At 42.7% G+C, this 18,974-nt stretch overlaps 1 protein-coding gene across 1 annotated transcript; it reads left to right on the plus strand.

Moving 5' to 3' along the window:
- Nucleotides 1-12,389: 12,389 nt before the first annotated feature.
- Nucleotides 12,390-18,037, plus strand: LOC119365114. Its single transcript, XM_037630711.1, has 7 exons — nucleotides 12,390-12,687; nucleotides 13,411-13,965; nucleotides 14,243-15,355; nucleotides 15,469-15,796; nucleotides 16,371-16,620; nucleotides 16,706-16,919; nucleotides 17,538-18,037. The coding sequence occupies exons 1-7, from the start codon at nucleotides 12,523-12,525 to the stop codon at nucleotides 17,724-17,726; spliced, it is 2,814 nt and encodes a 937-aa protein (XP_037486608.1). The 5' UTR covers nucleotides 12,390-12,522; the 3' UTR covers nucleotides 17,727-18,037.
- Nucleotides 18,038-18,974: the final 937 nt, after the last annotated feature.

Consider the following 18,974-nt stretch of genomic DNA (forward strand, 5'->3'; position numbering starts at 1 on the left):
CCGAACAAACTTCGGTACATCAAAACTTGTAAACTCATAATAAAACTGTCATCGTAACGTTAAGCGTGCGGACCCTACGGGTTCGAGAACTATGTAGACATGACCTAGAACTATTCTCGGTCAATAACCAATAGCGGAACCTGGATGCCCATATTGGTTCCTACATATTCTACGAAGATCTTTATCGGTCAAACCGCATAACAATATACGTTGTTCCCTTTGTCATCCGTATGTTACTTGCCCGAGATTTGATCGTCGGTATCCAATACCTAGTTCAATCTCGTTACCGGCAAGTCTCTTTACTCGTTCTGTAACACATCATCTTATAACTAACTCATTAGTTACAATGCTTGCAAGGCTTAGGTGATGAGTATTACCGAGAGGGCCCAGAGATACCTCTCCGACAATCGGAGTGACAAAACCTAATCTTGAATTATGCCAACCCAACATGTACCTTCGGAAACACCTGTAGAGCACCTTTATAATCACCCAGTTACTGTGACGTTTGGTAGCACACAAAGTGTTCTTCCGGTAAACGTGAGTTGCACAATCTCATAGTTGCAGGAACTTTGTATAAGTCCTGAAGAAAGCAATAGCAACATACTAAACGATCAAGTGCTAGGCTAACGGAATGGGTCATGTCAATCACATCATTCTCCTAATGATGTGATCCCATTAATCAAATGACAACACATGTCTATGGTTAGGAAACATAACCATCTTTGATTAATGAGCTAGTCAAGTAGAGGCATACTATTGACTTTATATTTGTCTATGTATTCACACGTGTATCATGTTTCCGGTTAATACAATTCTAGCATGAATAATAAACATTTATCATGATATGAGGAAATAAATAATAACTTTATTATTGCCTCTAGGGCATATTTCCTTCAGTCTCCCACTTGCACTAGAGTCAATAATCTAGATTACATAGTAATGATTCTAACACCCATGGAGTCTTGGTGCTGATCATGTTTTGCTCGTGAGAGAGGCTTAGTCAACGGGTCTGCAACATTCAGATCCGTATGTATCTTGCAAATCTCTATGTCTCCCACTTGGACTTGGTCCCGAATGGAATTGAAGCGTCTCTTGATGTGCTTGGTCCTCTTGTGAAATCTGGATTCCTTTGCCAAGGCAATTGCACCAGTATTGTCACAGAAGATCTTCATTGGTCCCGATGCACTAGGTATGACACCTAGATCGGAAATGAACTCCTTCATTCAGACTCCTTCATTTGCTGCTTCCGAAGAAGCTATGTACTCCGCTTCACATGTAGATCCCGCTACGACGCTTTGTTTAGAACTGCACCAACTTACAGCTCCACCGTTTAATAAAAACACGTATCCGGTTTGCGATTTAGAATCGTCCGGATCAGTGTCAAAGCTCGCATCGACGTAACCGTTTACGACTAGCTCTTTGTCACCTCCATATACGAGAAACATATCCTTAGTCCTTTTCAGGTATTTCAGGATGTTCTTGACCGCTGTCCAGTGATCCACTCCTGGATTACTTTGGTACCTTCCTGCCAAGCTTATTGCTAAGCATACGTCAGGTCTGGTACACAGCATTGCATACATGATAGAGCCTATGGCTGAAGCATAGGGAACATTTTTCATTTTCTCTCTATCTTCTGCTGTGGTCGGGCATTGAGTTTGACTCAACTTCACACCTTGTAGCACAGGCAAGAATCCTTTCTTTGCCTGATCCATTTTGAACTTTTTCAAAAAAAATTCAAGGTATGTGCTTTGTGAAAGTCCTATTAAGCGTCTTGATCTATCTCTATAGATCTTGATGCCCAATATGTAAGCAGCTTCACTGAGGTCTTTCATTGAAAAACTTTTATTCAAGTATCCTTTTATGCTATCCAGAAATTCTATATCATTTCCAATTAATAATATGTCATCTACATATAAAATTAGAAATGCTACAGAGCTCCCACTCACTTTCTTGTAAATACAGGCTTCTCCAAAAGTATGTATAAAACCATATGCTTTGATCACACTATCAAAGCATTTATTCCAACTCCGAGATGCTTGCACCAGTCCATAAATGGAATGCTGGAGCTTGCACACTTTGTCAACACCTTTTGGATCAACAAAACCTTCCGGCTGCATCATATACAACTCTTCTTCTAGAAATCCATTCAAGAATGCAGTCTTGACATCCATTTGCCAAATTTCATAATCATGAAATGCAGCAATAGCTAACATGATTCGGACGGACTTAAGCATCACTACGGGTGAGAAAGTCTCATCGTAGTCAACCCCTTGAACTTGTCTAAAACCTTTTGCAACAAGTCGAGCTTTATAGACAGTTATATTACCATCAGCGTCAGTCTTCTTCTTAAAGATCCATTTATTCTCAATGGCTTGCCGATCATCGGGCAAGTCAACCAAAGTCCATACTTTGTTTTCATACATGGATCCCATCTCAGATTTCATGGCTTCTAGCCATTTTGCGGAATCCGGGCTCATCATCGCTTCCTCATAGTTCGTAGGTTCATCATGGTCAAGTAACATGACTTCCAGAATAGGATTACCGTACCACTCTGGTGCGGATCTTACTCTGGTAGACCTACGAGGTTCAGTAGAAACTTGATCTGAAGTTTCATGATCATTATCATTAGCTTCCTCACTAATTGGTGTAGTTGTCACAGGAACTGGTTCTCATGATGAACTACTTTCCAATAAGGGAGTAGATACAGTTATCTCATCAAGTTCTACTTTCCTCCCACTCACTTCTTTCGAGAGAAACTCCTTCTCTAGAAAGGATACATTCTTAGCAACGAATGTCTTGCCTTCGGATCTGTGATAGAAGGTGTACCCAATAGTCTCTTTTGGGTATCCTATGAAGACACATTTCTCCGATTTAGGTTCGAGCTTATCTGGTTGAAGTTTCTTCACATAAGCATCGCAGCCCCAAACTTTAAGAAACGACAACTTTGGTTTCTTGCCAAACCACAGTTCATAAGGCGTCGTCTCAACGGATTTTGATGGTGCCCTATTTAACGTGAATGCAGCCGTCTCTAAAGCATAACCCCAAAACGATAGCGGTAAATCAGTAAGAGACATCATAGATCACACCATATCAAGTAAAGTACGATTACGACATTCGGACACACCATTTCGTTGTGGTGTTCCAGGTGGCGTGAGTTGCGAAACTATTCCACATTGTTTCAAGTGTAGGCCAAACTCATAACTCAAATACTCTCCTCCACGATCAGATCGTAGAAACTTTATTTTCTTGTTACGATGATTTTCCACTTCACTCTGAAATTCTTTGAACTTTTCAAATGTTTCAGACTTGTGTTTCATCAAGTAGATGTACCCATATCTGCTCAAATCATCTGTGAAGGTGAGAAAATAACGATACCCGCCGCGAGCCTCAACATTCATTGGGCCACAAACATCAGTATGTATGATTTCCAACAAATCAGTTGCTCGCTCCATAGTTCCGGAGAATGGCGTTTTAGTCATCTTGCCCATAAGGCACGGTTCGCAAGTACCAAGTGATTCATAATCAAGTGATTCCAAAAGTCCATCAGTATGGAGCTTCTTCATGCGCTTTACACCGATATGACCCAAACGGCAGTGCCACAAATAAGTTGCACTATCATTATTAACTCTGCATCTTTTGGTTTCAACACTATGAATATGTGTATCACTACTATCGAGATTTAATAAAAATAGACCACTCTTCAAGGGTGCATGACCATAAAAGATATTACTCATATAAATAGAACAACCATTATTCTCTGATTTAAATGAATAACCGTCTCGCATCAAACAAGATCCAGATATAATGTTCATGCTCAACGCTGGCACCAAATAACAATTATTCAGGTCTAAAACTAATCCCAAAGGTAGATGTAGAGGTAGCGTGCCGACCGCGATCACATCGACTTTGGAACCGTTTCCCACGCGCATCGTCACCTCGTCCTTGTCCAGTGTTCGCTTATTCCGTAGTCCCTGTTTCGAGTTGCAAATATTAGCAACAGAACCAGTATCAAATACCCAGGTGCTACTATGAGCTCTAGTTAGGTACACATCAATAACATGTATATCACATATACCTTTGTTCACTTTGCCATCCTTCTTATCCGCCAAATACTTGGGGCAGTTCCGCTTCCAGTGACCAGTCTGCTTGCAGTAGAAGCACTCAGTTTCAGGCTTAGGTCCAGACTTGGGTTTCTTCTCTTGAGCAGCAACTTGCTTGTTGTTCTTCTTGAAGTTCCCCTTCTTCTTCCCTTTGCCCTTTTTCTTGAAACTAGTGGTCTTGTTGACCATCAACACTTGATGCTCCTTCTTGATTTCTACCTCCGCAGCTTTTAGCATTGCGAAGAGCTCGGGAATAGTCTTGTTCATCCCTTGCATATTATAGTTCATCACAAAGCTCTTGTAGCTTGGTGGCAGTGATTGGAGAATTCTGTCAATGACGCTATCATCCGGAAGATTAACTCCCAGTTGAATCAAGTGATTATTATACCCAGACATTTTGAGTATATGTTCACTGACAGAACTATTCTCCTCCATCTTGCAGCTGTAGAACTTATTGGAGACTTCATATCTCTCAATCTGGGCATTTGCTTGAAATATTAACTTCAACTCCTGGAACATCTCATATGCTCCATGACGTTCAAAACGTCGTTGAAGACCCGGTTCTAAGCCGTAAAGCATGGCACACTGAACTATAGAGTAGTCATCAGCTTTGCTCTGCTAGACGTTCTTAACGTCGTCAGTTGCATCAGCAGCAGGCCTGGCACCTAGCGGTGCTTCCAGGACATAACTTTTCTGTGCAGCAATGAGGATAATCCTCAGGTTACGGACCTAGTCTGTGTAATTGCTACCATCATCTTTCAACTTTGCTTTCTCAAGGAACGCATTAAAATTCAATGGAACAACAGCATGAGCCATCTATCTACAAACAAACATAGACAAGCAAAATACTATCAGGTACTAAGTTCATGATAAATTTAAGTTCAATTAATCATATTACTTAAGAACTCCCACTTAGACAGACATCTCTCTAGTCATCTAAGTGATCACGTGATTCAAATCAACTAAACCATAACCGATCATCACGTGAGATGGAGTAGTTTTCAATGGTGAACATCACTATGTTGATCATATCTACTATATGATTCACGCTCGACCTTTCGGTCTCCGTGTTCCGAGGCCATATCTGCATATGCTAGGCTCGTCAAGTTTAACCTGAGTATTCTGCGTGTGCAAAACTGGCTTGCACCCGTTGTAGATGGACGTAGAGCTTATCACACCCGATCATCACGTGGTGTCTGGGCACGACGAACTTTGGCAACGGTGCATACTCAGGGAGAAAACTTCTTGATAATTTTAGTGAGAGATCATCTTAAAATGCTACCGTCAATCAAAGCAAGATAAGATGCATAAAGGATAAACATCACATGCAATCAATATAAGTGATATGATATGGCCATCATCATCTTGTGCTTGTGATCTCCATCTCCGAAGCACCGTCATGATCACCATCGTCACTGGCGCGACACCTTGATCTTCATCGTAGCATCGTTGTCGTCTCGCCAACTATTGCTTCTACGACTATCGCTACCGCTTAGTGATAAAGTAAAGCAATTATAGGGCGTTTGCATTTCATACAATAAAGCGACAATCATATGGCTCCTGCCAGTTGCCGATAACTTCGGTTACAAAACATGATCATCTCATACAATAAAATATAGCATCACGTCTTGACCATATCACATCACAACATGCCCTGCAAAAACAAGTTAGACGTCCTCTACTTTGTTGTTGCAAATTTTACGTGGCTGCTACGGGCTTAGCAAGAACCATTCTTACCTACGCATCAAAAAACCACAACGATAGTTTGTCAAGTTAGTGATGTTTTAACCTTCGCAAGGACCGGGCGTAGCCACACTCGATTCAGCTAAAGTGAGAGAGACAGACACCCGCCAGTCACCTTTAAGCACGAGTGCTCGTAACAGTGAAACCAGTCTCGCGTAAGCGTACGCGTAATGTTGGTTCGGGCCGCTTCATCTCACAATACCGCCGAACCAAAATATGACATGCTGGTAAGCAGTATCACTTGTATCGCCCACAACTCACTTGTGTTCTACTCGTGCATATGACATCTACGCATAAAACCTGGCTCGGATGCCACTGTTGGGGAACGTAGTAATTTCAAAAAAATTCCTACGTACACACAAGATCATGGTGATGGCATAGCAACGAGAGGGGAGAGTGTTGTCCACGTACCCTCGTAGACCGTAAGCGGAAGCGTTATGACAACGCGGTTTATGTAGTCGTACGTCTTCACGATCCGACCGATCCAAGCACCGAACGTACGGCACCTCCGAGTTCAGCACACGTTCAGCTCGATGACGATCCCCGGGCTCCGATCCAGCAAAGCTTCGGGGATGAGTTTCGTCAGCACGACGGCGTGGTGACGATGATGATGTTCTACCGGCGCAGGGCTTCGCCTAAACTCCGCGACGATATGACCGAGGTGGAATATGGTGGAGGGGGGCACCGCACACGGCTAAGGAACGATCCGTAGATCAACTTGTGTGTCTATGGGGTGCCCCCTGCCCCCGTATATAAAGGAGGGAGGGGGAGGCCGGCCGGCCCTTGTTGGGCGCGCCAAGAGGAGGAGTCCTCCTCCTAGTAGGAGTAGGACTCCTTCTTTCCTACTCCTACTAGGAGGGGAAGGAAGGGGGAGAGGAGGGGAAGGAAAGAGGGGGGCGCCGCCCCCCCTCCTAGTCCAATTCGGACCAGAGGGAGAGGGGGCGCGCGGCCCTTCCTGGCCGCCCCTCTCTCTTCCCACCAAGGCCCATGTGGCCCATTAACTCTCCGGGGGGGGGGGTCCGGTAACCCTCCGGCACTCCGGTTTTCTCCGAAATCACCCGGAACACTTCCGGTGTCCGAATATAGTCGTCCAATATATCAATCTTTATGTCTCGACCATTTTGAGACTCCTCGTCATGTCCGTGATCACATCCGGGACTCTGAACAAACTTTGGTACATCAAAACTTGTAAACTCATAATAAAACTGTCATCGTAACGTTAAGCGTGCGGACCCTACGGGTTCGAGAACTATGTAGACATGACCTAGAACTATTCTCGGTCAATAACCAATAGCGGAACCTGGATGCCCATATTGGTTCCTACATATTCTACGAAGATCTTTATCGGTCAAACCGCATAACAATATACGTTGTTCCCTTTGTCATCGGTATGTTACTTGCCCGAGATTTGATCATCGGTATCCAATACCTAGTTCAATCTCGTTACCGGCAAGTCTCTTTACTCGTTCTGTAACACATCATATTATAACTAACTCATTAGTTACAATACTTGCAAGGCTTAGGTGATGAGTATTACCGAGAGGGCCCAGAGATACCTCTCCGACAATCGGAGTGAAAAAACCTAATCTCGAATTATGCCAACCCAACATGTACCTTCGGAAACACCTGTAGAGCACCTTTATAATCACCCAGTTACGTTGTGATGTTTGGTAGCACACAAAGTGTTCTTCCGGTAAACGTGAGTTGCACAATCTCATAGTTGCAGGAACTTTGTATAAGTCATGAAGAAAGCAATAGCAACATACTAAATGATCAAGTGCTAGGCTAACGGAATGGGTCATGTCAATCACATCATTCTCCTAATGATGTGATCCCATTAATCAAATGACAACACATGTCTATGGTTAGGAAACATAACCATCTTTGATTAATGAGCTAGTCAAGTAGAGGCATACTAGTGACTTTATATCTGTCTATGTATTCACACGTGTATCATGTTTCCGGTTAATACAATTCTAGCATGAATAATAAACATTTATCATGATATGAGGAAATAAATAATAACTTTATTATTGCCTCTAGGGCATATTTCCTTCAATGTGGTCACGCGGTGATCATGTGGAGGTATTGATCATGAGGTGATCAAGGTGATATATTGCTTGGCCGGATAGCCAAGAGTGAGTTGGTTCATGAGATCCGAGATGTTGGTTCATTAGTAGTTTCTTATCATGCTTAGTATTGTTTCCTCATCATAGTAGTTGTTAGTAACTTAACATATTAATGATATGGTATTGTCTTGCCTTGATGCTTTTGGTTGTTGTGAGCTTGCAAGTACATTCAATGTACTGACCCGGCGTGCCATGCCAGATTTGCAGGCGATGCCGTGTTTGTTTGCTTGGCAAGGTTTCCATTCGTGCGGGCTAGATCGTGTCCCATCCAGAGTCCCTGCGGAGTGGAGTTCACCACCTTCGTCGTTGTTCCGCTGCTAGAAGTATTCCGCTGCTAGAAGTATCTACCTTGGCAGGCGTAGAGCTACCTTAGTATTGTTTCCTTAGTATTGTTCCGGTGCTAGAAGCATAGAGCTACCTTGGCAGGCGTAGTGTCACCGTGCAGATGTGATACTTTGTAACATCAGACCTTTGTACCATTATCCTTTGTAATAAGAGATGATTTTCTCTATGTCAAGCAGTGTCGTATTCCAGAAGACTTGATCTCTGGGCTGGAATATGGGGTGTTCCAATTCCTCTGAGCCGGGGTGCCACAGCTGAAGCTTTAGCATGTTCCTTTATTCTAACAGGGAAAGGTAGCTTCTCAATATAAGCAGTAGGAACAATAGGATCAACATTATAAGTAATAGTTTCCTCTTTAGCTTTAATAGGTTCTACTATTTTTACTTCAATGGGAGGATGGTATTTAAACCACTTCTCCTTAGGGAGATCAACATGAGTAGAAAATGATTCACAGAAAGAAGCTACTATCTCAGAGTCAAGTCCATATTTAGTGCTAAATTAATGAAAAGCATCGGTATCCATAAAAGATTAACACAATCAAAATTAAGGTTTATACCTGACTCCTTACCTTCGTCGAGTTCCCAATCTTTAGATTTGCGTTTAATTATTTCCAATAAATCACATTTGAATTCAATAGTCTTCTTCATAAAAGAACCAGTACAAGAAGTATCGAGCATGGATTGATCATTATGAGAAAGCCAAGCATAAAAATTCTAAATAATAATTTCTCTTGAGATCTCATGATTGGGGCATGAATATAACATTGACTTAATCCTCCCCAAGCTTGAGCGATACTTTCTCCTTCACGAGGCCAAAAACTATATATATAATTCCAATTTCAATCAGTTGTAATTCCATGTCCCAATATCATCGGATAGCCTATACCATGCCAATGCCTTCTCCTTCAAAGATAAAGGGAAGAACTTCTTCTTGACTTCATCCTCGGGCAAACCTGCAAGCTTAAATAATCCACATAGATTAGATGCATATCAGGATGTACTGTTATGTCTCCTACATAAGGATTAACTAGAAGTTTCTCTATCATACCCGAAGGAATTTCATAATAAATATTTTTAGTAGGTCCAGTAGGTTGAGGGGAAACTCTTTGCTCTTCCGCTCGGGGTGAAGATAAACCCAACAACCCCTTCAAAGGATGATTTTCCATAATAACAAGTGACAGTAAATTTCAGCACACCATATAAATGTTTCCTTACCAAATTCCACTTACCAAAGGCGCTTCACTCCCCGGCAACGCCACCTGAAAAGAGTCTTGATGTCCCACAAGTATATGGGATCTATCGTCGTCCTTTCGATAAGTAAGAGTGTCGAACCCAACGAGGAGCAGAAGGAAATGGCAACTGGTTTTTAGGTATTCTCTGCAAGCACTGAAATTATCGATAACAGATAGTTTTGTGATAAGATAATTCGTAACGGGTAACAAGTAACAAGTGTAAAAAAGGTGTAGCAAGGTGGCCCAATCCTTTTTGTAGCAAAGGACAAGCCTGGACGAACTCTTATATAAAGCAAAGTGTTCCCGAGGACACATGGGAATTACTGTCAAGTTAGTTTTCATCATACTCATATGATTCACGTTTGTTACTTTGATAATTTGATATGTGGGTGGACTGGTGCTTGGGTGTTGTCCTTGCTTGGACAAGCCTCCCACTTATGGTTAACCCCTCTCGCAAGCATCCGCAACTACGAAAGAAGAATTGAGATAAATGTAATCATACCATGAAACATGTGGATCCAAATTAGCCCCTTACGAAGCAACACATAAACTAGGGTTTAAGCTTCTGTCACTCTAGCAACCCATCATCTACTTATTACTCTCCAATTCCTTCCCCTAGGCCCAAATCATGGTGAAGTGTCATGTAGTCGACGTTCACATAACACCACTAGAGGAAAGGCAACATACATCTCATCAAAATATCGAAGGAATACCAAATTCACATGATTACTTATAACAAGACTTCTTCCATGTCCTCAGGAACAAACGTAACTACTCACAAAGCATATTCATGTTCATAATCAGAGGGGTAATAAATATCATTAAGGATCCGAACATATGATCTTCCTCCGAATAAACCAACTAGCATCAACTACAAGGAGTAATCAACACTACTAGCAACCCACAGGTACCAATCTGAGGTTTTGGGACAAAGATCAGATACAAGAGATGAACTAGAGTTTGGAGAGGAGATGGTGCTGGTGAAGATGTTGATGGAGATTGACCCCCTCTTGATGAGAGGATCGTTGGTGATGACGATGGCTTCGATTTCCCCCTCTGGGAGGGAAGTTTCCCCGGCAAAACAGCTCCGCCAGAGCCCTAGATTGGTTCTGCGCAGGTTCCACCTCGAGACAGCGGCGCTTCATCCCGAAAGCTTTCTTCTATTTTTTTCTAGGTCAAAAGCCACCATATAGCAGAAGATGGGCACCGGAGACCTGCTAGGGGGCCACAAGCCCTAGGGGAGCACCCCAGGGGGTAGGACGTGCACCCCAGGCTTGTGGCCACCTGGTGGGTCCCCTCTGGTATTTTCTTCGCCCAATATTTTTTTATATATTCCAAAATAATTCTCCGTAAGTTTTCAGGACTTTTGGAGTTGTGCAGAATAGGTCTCTCAGATTTGCTCCTTTCCGGTCCAGAATTTCAGCTGCTAGCATTCTCCCTCTTTGTGTAAACCTTATAAAATAAGAGAGTAAAGGTATAAGTATTGTACCATAATGTATAATAACAACCCATAATGCAATGAATATCAATATAAAAGCATGATGCAAAATGGACGTATCAGCGGGGGAAGAGAAGATAGTGATGCTCGCGGGCGGCGATGCGTGGAAGCTGGTGCGACTCCGCGTGATCCGTTCGTGGTAGAAGACCAAAAGCGATCTAAACCAGGAGGCGAAGGCGCTAGCTCAGGAGGTGAACGAGGAGGAATAGGCTCGTCTGTTCTAGGGATGCAAGGCGAGGTATCCGCTCGAGGTCTTGCTTTGGGCCGGATGAGGCGGACTTGGAGATTCCTACACAACAGATGAAGTGGGCGGCATTCAAATCGCTAACCACCACCCTCTTGCTACGATGAAGGAGGCAGTGGAGGTGGTCATGGCGCTCTCGTCAGCAGGCATGAAGCTGATGCCAATTTTGACCGACGACAATGGGATGGTGGCACAACCGAGGAAGTCGATGACTCGAGGGATCCCATGTGGCAACGAGACTACAGTAGCTCCCTGTCGCTCCCCATGCTCCGTGCCGACGTACCACCGCTCGACAGGCCTCGCTCGGGCCACAAATTAGGATCCAATCCGGCTAGCAACCGCTTTTGGGTGCTAGCCGGAGAGGATTAAGATGACGGCTCTGGTGAGGGGGCTACTGGATGGTCAGAATCCAACAAGTCACCTTCATTTTCTCGCTATCTTCATTGTACTACACATCTTGAGTGTTGGATCGAATGAATTATCTTATGGAAAACGTTGTCATATTAGACAGGTTATGAGCAATCTAGAAAGGACATGAATGAATATGTGTCTAGTTTGTTTCTCAAAAATGTGAATGGACACAAAAATGATGATGACGATGATGGCAATATGATTTGGTCCTCTGCTTTGCCATGTTTCCCTTCAATTAATTCCCCTACTTGAGGAAAATATCATCATGAGGCTAACATGGACAATGCTCTGATTAAAATGAAACCATATATACCAGGGATCTGTGTAGTGGTTTATTGGGAGATGTTCGAGGGAGATGAGAACTTTGAAATTCACAAAATGAAAGTGGATGATATGAAGTATAGTAATAAAATTCGCAAAAAAAAGATATAGAAGTTGATAAAATTACCATGTCGTCTTCCTAAAAAAAACATACAAAATCCTGGAGATACTCCCCGAGCGGATTCGGCGGCCAGAGTCGTGGATGGTCATTGCCAGCGGCCACCCGTGACTCGCGAGCATGGGCCACCGGCCAAGTACAGCAGCAAGGCTTCCCAAGGAAGGAAGGGCCACAATTTCATTTTTGATTTTCACTTTCCCCTCCCTTTTCCGTTTTCCCTCACATACCCCCTCCCTCTCTCCTTCCCGGCTTTCCCGGGCCTTCCTCTTTCGTCTCGCCACAAAGGCTACCACCAGCCTCGCTACTCCGCCGCCGCCGCCGCCTCCTTCGCGCCCGGGACAAGCAAGGTCGATCCCGACTCCCGAGGCCGCGGCGCACTGGCGGCATGACCAGGAAGAAGAAGGGCGCTCGTGGTCGTCGGCCGAGGAGGGAAGCCGGCGACGAATGGTGGCCGAGGAGGTACGCCGACGAGGAGTGGCCGCACCTCGTCGACATGGTGCTGTCTTGGAGCCTCGAGGACGTCATGGACGAGGGTCTCTTCAAGAACAAGGTGGGTTGTACTGCTGCTCCGTTGGTTTTCTTGGGCTGTTCTTCGCGTGTTGGTTGCGCCGTACCCCCGTAGGGTTTAGTTCAATCTACCTACTCCCGTAGGCTTTGGTTCGATCTAGTACGAGGTGTTGTGGTTTTCCCTTTAGCTACTCTGTTAGTCCTCCAAATAAGTTACCAATTTAAGCTGTTCCGACCTTGGAGATGTTTCATCTCCAAATTCTAGCAAGGGGCTGGCCGGAACATGGTATTTCTCGGTAAAGTTTTGTCATTTAAGTCAAATTTGGACTAAATGTCTAAGCTTTCTCAACAAATACCCTCAATCCAAACAGGCCCCAAGGGTTTTGATGCCAAGTGTGAAGTATAGAAGAAGTTTGAGAACCTTCTGACCAATTTTGGGTCTTTAACTCTTTATATACTCTGCCTGAAGAGGATTTGAGCATTATTAAATAGTGTTACATCACATTTAGAAGAAATCATGGATGCATTAAATATGAAGTAACACAAACATGCCAAATTTCAGTAGTATTCCAATCCATCACTAGCACCATGGACCCAAAAAAAGACAATCATTACTGTAGCAAATGGGTGCAATGCAATGTCCATAACTGACTGCTTGTCTTTTTTTTTCTTTATTCTCGATACCAGCAGTTTCGCATTAATTGGTGTGTTTTTATATCTGTGAATTTCTGTCATCAAGTTCTAACTATGAGGCTTCAAATTGCAGCTGAAAAGGATACCGTCCATATTCAATGATATCAAGAGCTACTTAGGATCCTACACATCTCCACTGTTGGAGGAGTTGCGAGCTGACATGTCGTCCAGCTTGGAAGCCATCTCCACTGAGTCTTTTGTCAAAGTAGCATGGATCGAGCAAACAAACTATAGTGCAGTTTATAACATTGCTTTTGAGGATTCTCAGAATACAAAGTCTTGGAACAAACCTGAAAGCAATGGTCGAAGTGTTGGTGATATCATTATCCTGGCTGATGTGAAGCCAGAAAACATATCTGATATTACTTGCAATGGAAGGCCGTACTGTATTGCCTTCATTACTGATGGAGCGGATGAAGATGATGACTCACCTCCAGCCAGCTATGCGATAACAGCATCAGGAAAAATTGATGCTGCAGACGAGGTCAGTGAAGATGGGAAGAGGAGCCCACTTTTTGCAGCTCATTTGCTGAATATCGTGACCTACATCCGCATATGGCGCTGCCTTGACTACACAACAGTCAGGAGAAACCCAAACCTCATACAGGAGATGGTACACTATCCACGGGTATGTATGCTCTTATACTCTCAATGACATTGACAATGATGCGAGTTTGTTCCTCAGATCAGATCATGAAATGCTAAATAGAGAAAAAGAGAGAAGTTAATTTTGAAATCATCGCCCACATTTCCTTACTAAAGAATATACATGTATGTAAAATTTCTGTTTATTGCATAGGAAATGCTCCAGCTATGTTCACATCATAATGAGAACAGATCACTAGAGGCTTTTGGGCAGCCGTAAAGAAACATTAATTTGCTTAGCTCTTTTCTGGTGTTTGCAGGTTGCAAATATTCTCCCAAAAAATACAAAGGGTGTTGCTTCAATCGACAGCATGGAAATATGGAGTGAATTGTCTACAATGAATCTTAACAACTCACAAAATGATGCCATCCTGAACTGCATTTCAGCAATGCTCTCCAACAGCAGCAGCAGTTTAAGCCTTATCTGGGGACCTCCTGGCACAGGAAAGACTAAAACAATCACTGTACTCTTGTGGTTAATGAGGAAACTGAAACATGGTACACTTACATGTGCACCGACAAACCTTGCTGTTAAACAAGTTGCTTCATGTTTCTTAAGGTTGAGCAAAGAGAACCCTCTGGATACAAGTTGCTTAGGAGATGTTCTGTTGTTTGGCAATAAACATCGCATGTGTGTTGAAGATGATTTGAAAGAGATTTACTTACATGATCGTGTAAGGAAGCTTCTTGTTTGCTTTGCACCATTGACTGGATGGAGACATTGTCTGTCTTCCATGTACGATTTTCTTGAGAATGGTTGCTCCCAGTACCTTCGATATTCTGAAGAACAAAAGGAGGAGAATAAACCTTCCTTTTTGCATTACACCAGGAAAAAACTTGATGTTATTTATCCTGAGCTCCGAAGATGCTTCAAACAGCTACTATTTCATGTCCCAAAATCTTGTATTTTGGAGGTGAATTACAATAACATCATTTCACTTCTCGAACTGCTTGAAGATTTCAATACACTCCAGAGGAAAACTACCGGGGTTGAGATAAAGGAAGTTTTCTTATATAAAGATGTTCCAAGGAAATCCAGCATGGGCATTCTTCCCAAGACAGTGATAACCATCGGCAAAACCAAAATTAAATGCCTTGAGCTGCTAAAGATGCTATTAAGTTGCTTGAAACTTCCTATAACATCCTCCAAACGCACCATCCGAGAATTCTGTATGGAAAGTGCCAGCATAATTTTCTGCACTGTTTCTAGCTCTTCCAAAGTAACAAGCAATAAAAAACTAGAGTTGCTTGTTGTCGATGAGGCTGCTCAGTTGAAAGAATGTGAAACATTGATCCCTTTGCGTTTGCCTGCATTGAAGCATGCTATCCTCATTGGTGATGAGTGTCAACTACCAGCAACAGTTGTTAGTAAGGTTAGTTCTTGATCTTATATTCTTGTCTCGTGTCTACTAATCTGTCAAGCATAAGATTCCTCACTTGTTTTGTTACATTTGTGTCATGTCATCTCAAGTTGTGATCCCTGTAGGTTTGCAAGGATGCATTATTTGGGAGAAGTCTCTTTGCGAGGTTGAGTTCACTGGGACATGAAAAATATCTGCTTAACATGCAATACAGAATGCATCCATCCATTAGCATTTTTCCAAACAGCAGCTTCTATGGCGGGCAACTCTTGGATGCTCCTAGTGTCATGCAAAAAGAACACCAAAAGAAGTATCTTCCAGGTTCTATGTTTGGTACTTACTCTTTCTTCAATATTGAAGATAGTTGGGAGGATGTAGATGAACTTGGTCATAGCAGGAAGAACGTGGTTGAAGTTACCATTATCCAGGAAATCTTGCAAAATCTTCGAAGAGGCATGTGTTCTGTCATCATGCTGTTTTATTACGTGTGAAATTTATCTATTTTTTCTACCTTACGTTGTTACAAGAGTATTGGATTTATTTCTGAACCATTTATTTGTAGTTTTCAGCTGGACTTAAATTGATGATTGAGCATGTTTATTATGGAAATATGATCATTAAACATAGATTTTTAATTAACAATTCCAGTTAGTTTCATGGTATGATATTAGGTTGTTATGTTCTACTCCCTCCGTATATAGACATATTTTAGAGTGTAGATTCACTTATTTTGCTCCGTATGTAGTCACTTGTTGAAATCTCTAAAAAGACAAATATTTAGGAACGGAAGGAGTATTTAGGAAGGTTGCATATATAGTTTAGCACACACCAGTAACAATGTTTCTGTTTCTGGAACTTTGAAGCATGTCCTTTTGTTCATTCCAGAAAAAATGGAAACATAAATAATGATAGTGTGACGCCCAATAGAGTGTTGAAACAGCATATACTCAGGGTGATTTCCTTTTGCTTTGTTCTTTATAGCATGGATATCAGGGCACATGCTTACTATACATATTTCACCGTGCAGCTTGTTCTAAGACTATGAAGAAGGTCACAGTTGGTGTCATATGCCCATACTCTGCTCAAGTTCTAGCAATTCAAGAAAAACTGAGGAAAATGAAGTTTGGCCCCTTGTCAGTAAAAATTAGTTCTGTTGATGGCTTCCAAGGTGGCGAGGAAGACATAATCATTTTATCAACTGTCAGGTCCAACTCTGATGGAGTGGTAGGATTTGTTTCAGATCAACAACGTACAAACGTAGCTTTGACAAGAGCAAGGTATCTTATGTTGTGATGTCACGTTCCTTTTGTGATCGGTTTTGTCTATCTTCTCAGTGCGTTACTTATTCCACTTTGAATACAGACATTGCCTTTGGATTTTGGGAAATGCTGCAACCCTATCCAGGAGTGGTTCTATCTGGGCAGATCTAGTGCGCAATGCCAAGGAACGGCAGTGTTTCTTCAATGCAAAAAGTGATGGGGCTATTTCTCGTGTGATTGCTAAGCATGAGAGTGAGCTCAGTTCAGTTAAAGACAAAAGTGTTACACCTTTACAAGTTAAAAATAACACTGTTCGGGTATTGACTAGCTGGTCCCTTTCCTCTACTACCTATGAGTTATCTTGAATTAGTTTTCATCATTTCTCATGTTCAATTTGCCAAGTGAAGCATTCATGAATGTGCTAGTATTTATTTGTTTTAAATGGAAACATGTGTTGCCAAATAGATTACCAGGAACGTGTTGTAGACTTCTCTTGTGTTAATGGCCCTATTTTTCTAGGTATGGGTATGGGATTATCTATTTTACTGCTACGGAATCATACTAGGTCAACTTTTCAGAAGTAAGCTACTCCCTCTGTAAATAAATTTTAGTGACCTAAAACGTCTTACATTTGTTTACAGAGGTAGTATTTCATTAGTCAGGAATCCATCTTCATATTGCTCGAACTTGAAAATGCAGCAACAAGAGAACCCAAGCTGTGATTAAATGGCCTGAATTATTAGTCCAATTATGTAACTGTGCTACTATCGGTACAGTCAATAACTTGGTAGAAGTAACTCAATGTATTGCGTGCAACATTTGTTATGGATCACATGCTACTTTGGTTATCGCTGTCCTATCAATTAAGTCGATGAAATAATTCTGAAATTTGAAGCTGCTGCCTTGTGTAATTCATAATTCCTGTGCCCATCCAGGTTCAGGCACCATCTCGAACTCGTAAGGGGCAGAAACGTCAACGACACCCTTATTTGAAATGTGGTCCATCTCACGCTGGGAGTCGTCAACGAGGCAGTGTCGCCTCCGGTCCCGATCCACATCGCCGAAAGGATAAAGGGATCGTTGAAGATCTCATTGCTTCCTTCAGCAGTCTTAGACTCCGTTGAAGAATCTTCACCCTTCAGAGCCAAGTTCTTTTTGGAGATGAGCTAAGACCATGATCTACTATTTCTAAACGCCAACCCCTACAAAATTGGCAGCAGAGTGACTTTATCCTGTACAAGTTCATTGGCCAAACCCTGCTGTGTTGTAGGCCAATGGCCAATAATATTCTATTTTGGCTCACACGACTCTGCAATTTTTGCGTGAGTGGAGGTCTGCCTTGGTTTGGGATTTGCTGTTCAGTTTGGATGTCCAGACGTTAGCCAAAATGCTAGTACTACTGCCGGCGTCAGCGCCCGATTTTCCGAGTTTTGAAGTGGCGGCTGTGCTCCTGATACTTACCATGCTTTTGTTTTGCTGTACCATATATCATGCCTTCGTTTTGCTTGACGAAAAAGGAAATCTATCGGTAGCTAGCAGTACTATATATCACGCTTTCGTTTCAGATCATCCAGGTTTACTGACTTGTAGTTCATCCAATTTGAAGTACACTACTACAAATTGTTCAAAAAAAAAAGTACACTACTCCGAGTATGTGGCTATGCAATGTATAAGTGTCGGCAAGTGAGACAGTCCACGCACATAATGGGTGTTCAATTTGGATGTTGAGACGGTAAGCCAAGATGGTTCTGTTTCTGGGCTTGGGTGCTGAGGCCTGAGGGGGTGGATGATTGGCTTAGGCGCTTAGGAGGGGACGAGCAGTCGAGCAGCGTGCCCTGCCCTCCTAGGAAGAGGAGTGCTGCTTGTTGATACAGTGTCATCTGAAGGCGGTGGAGAGGGCGATCGAGCGAGCAGTAGGCAGTGGACGGAACGAACTGGTGTGCGGCCGGGCGTTGTGGCGCTTGGATCTGCACTAGGAAGTCGCACTTGCTGACAGATCTTGCGCTTGCGTTACTGCGTAGTATAGTACTGCAGGTTGCAGCACTCAGGGACAGGCCAGGGCTGGAGTATGCCGGGTTTTCGTGCAACTCCAGTAACTCTGGTATCCCTACCAGAAATTAGGTGTGTACCCATGGTGTTTTTTTTTTCCGGAAAAACTTCCAATCTATTCATCTTCAATCATGGCAGTACAACGAATACCAGAAATAAAAATTAAATCCATGGTGTTTTGTACCCCCTTGATGCCTCGTTATGAGTGAATAAAACACCCTTTGTCAAAAAACAGCTCTGTAAACCTGATTTTATTTATAGGACCCCGTATAATCCCCTCCCTCATCGCGCACATTTACGGGAAGAGGGCCTTTTCGTATAAA

The sequence above is a fragment of the Triticum dicoccoides genome, chromosome 2B (assembly GCF_002162155.2).
Source record: "Triticum dicoccoides isolate Atlit2015 ecotype Zavitan chromosome 2B, WEW_v2.0, whole genome shotgun sequence".
NCBI classification, from domain to species: Eukaryota; Viridiplantae; Streptophyta; class Magnoliopsida; order Poales; family Poaceae; genus Triticum; species Triticum dicoccoides.

What these genes read in the sequence shown, in the direction of transcription:
- LOC119365114 (XM_037630711.1), top strand. Translation starts at nt 12,523, where the DNA reads ATGACCAGGAAGAAGAAGGGCGCTCGTGGTCGTCGGCCGAGGAGGGAA. An exon ending in CTTGCAAAATCTTCGAAGAG is followed by an intron (nt 15,797 to 16,370) that starts GCATGTGTTCTG and finishes TTCACCGTGCAG; the next exon opens with CTTGTTCTAAGACTATGAAG. An exon ending in TTAAAAATAACACTGTTCGG is followed by an intron (nt 16,920 to 17,537) that starts GTATTGACTAGC and finishes GTGCCCATCCAG; the next exon opens with GTTCAGGCACCATCTCGAAC.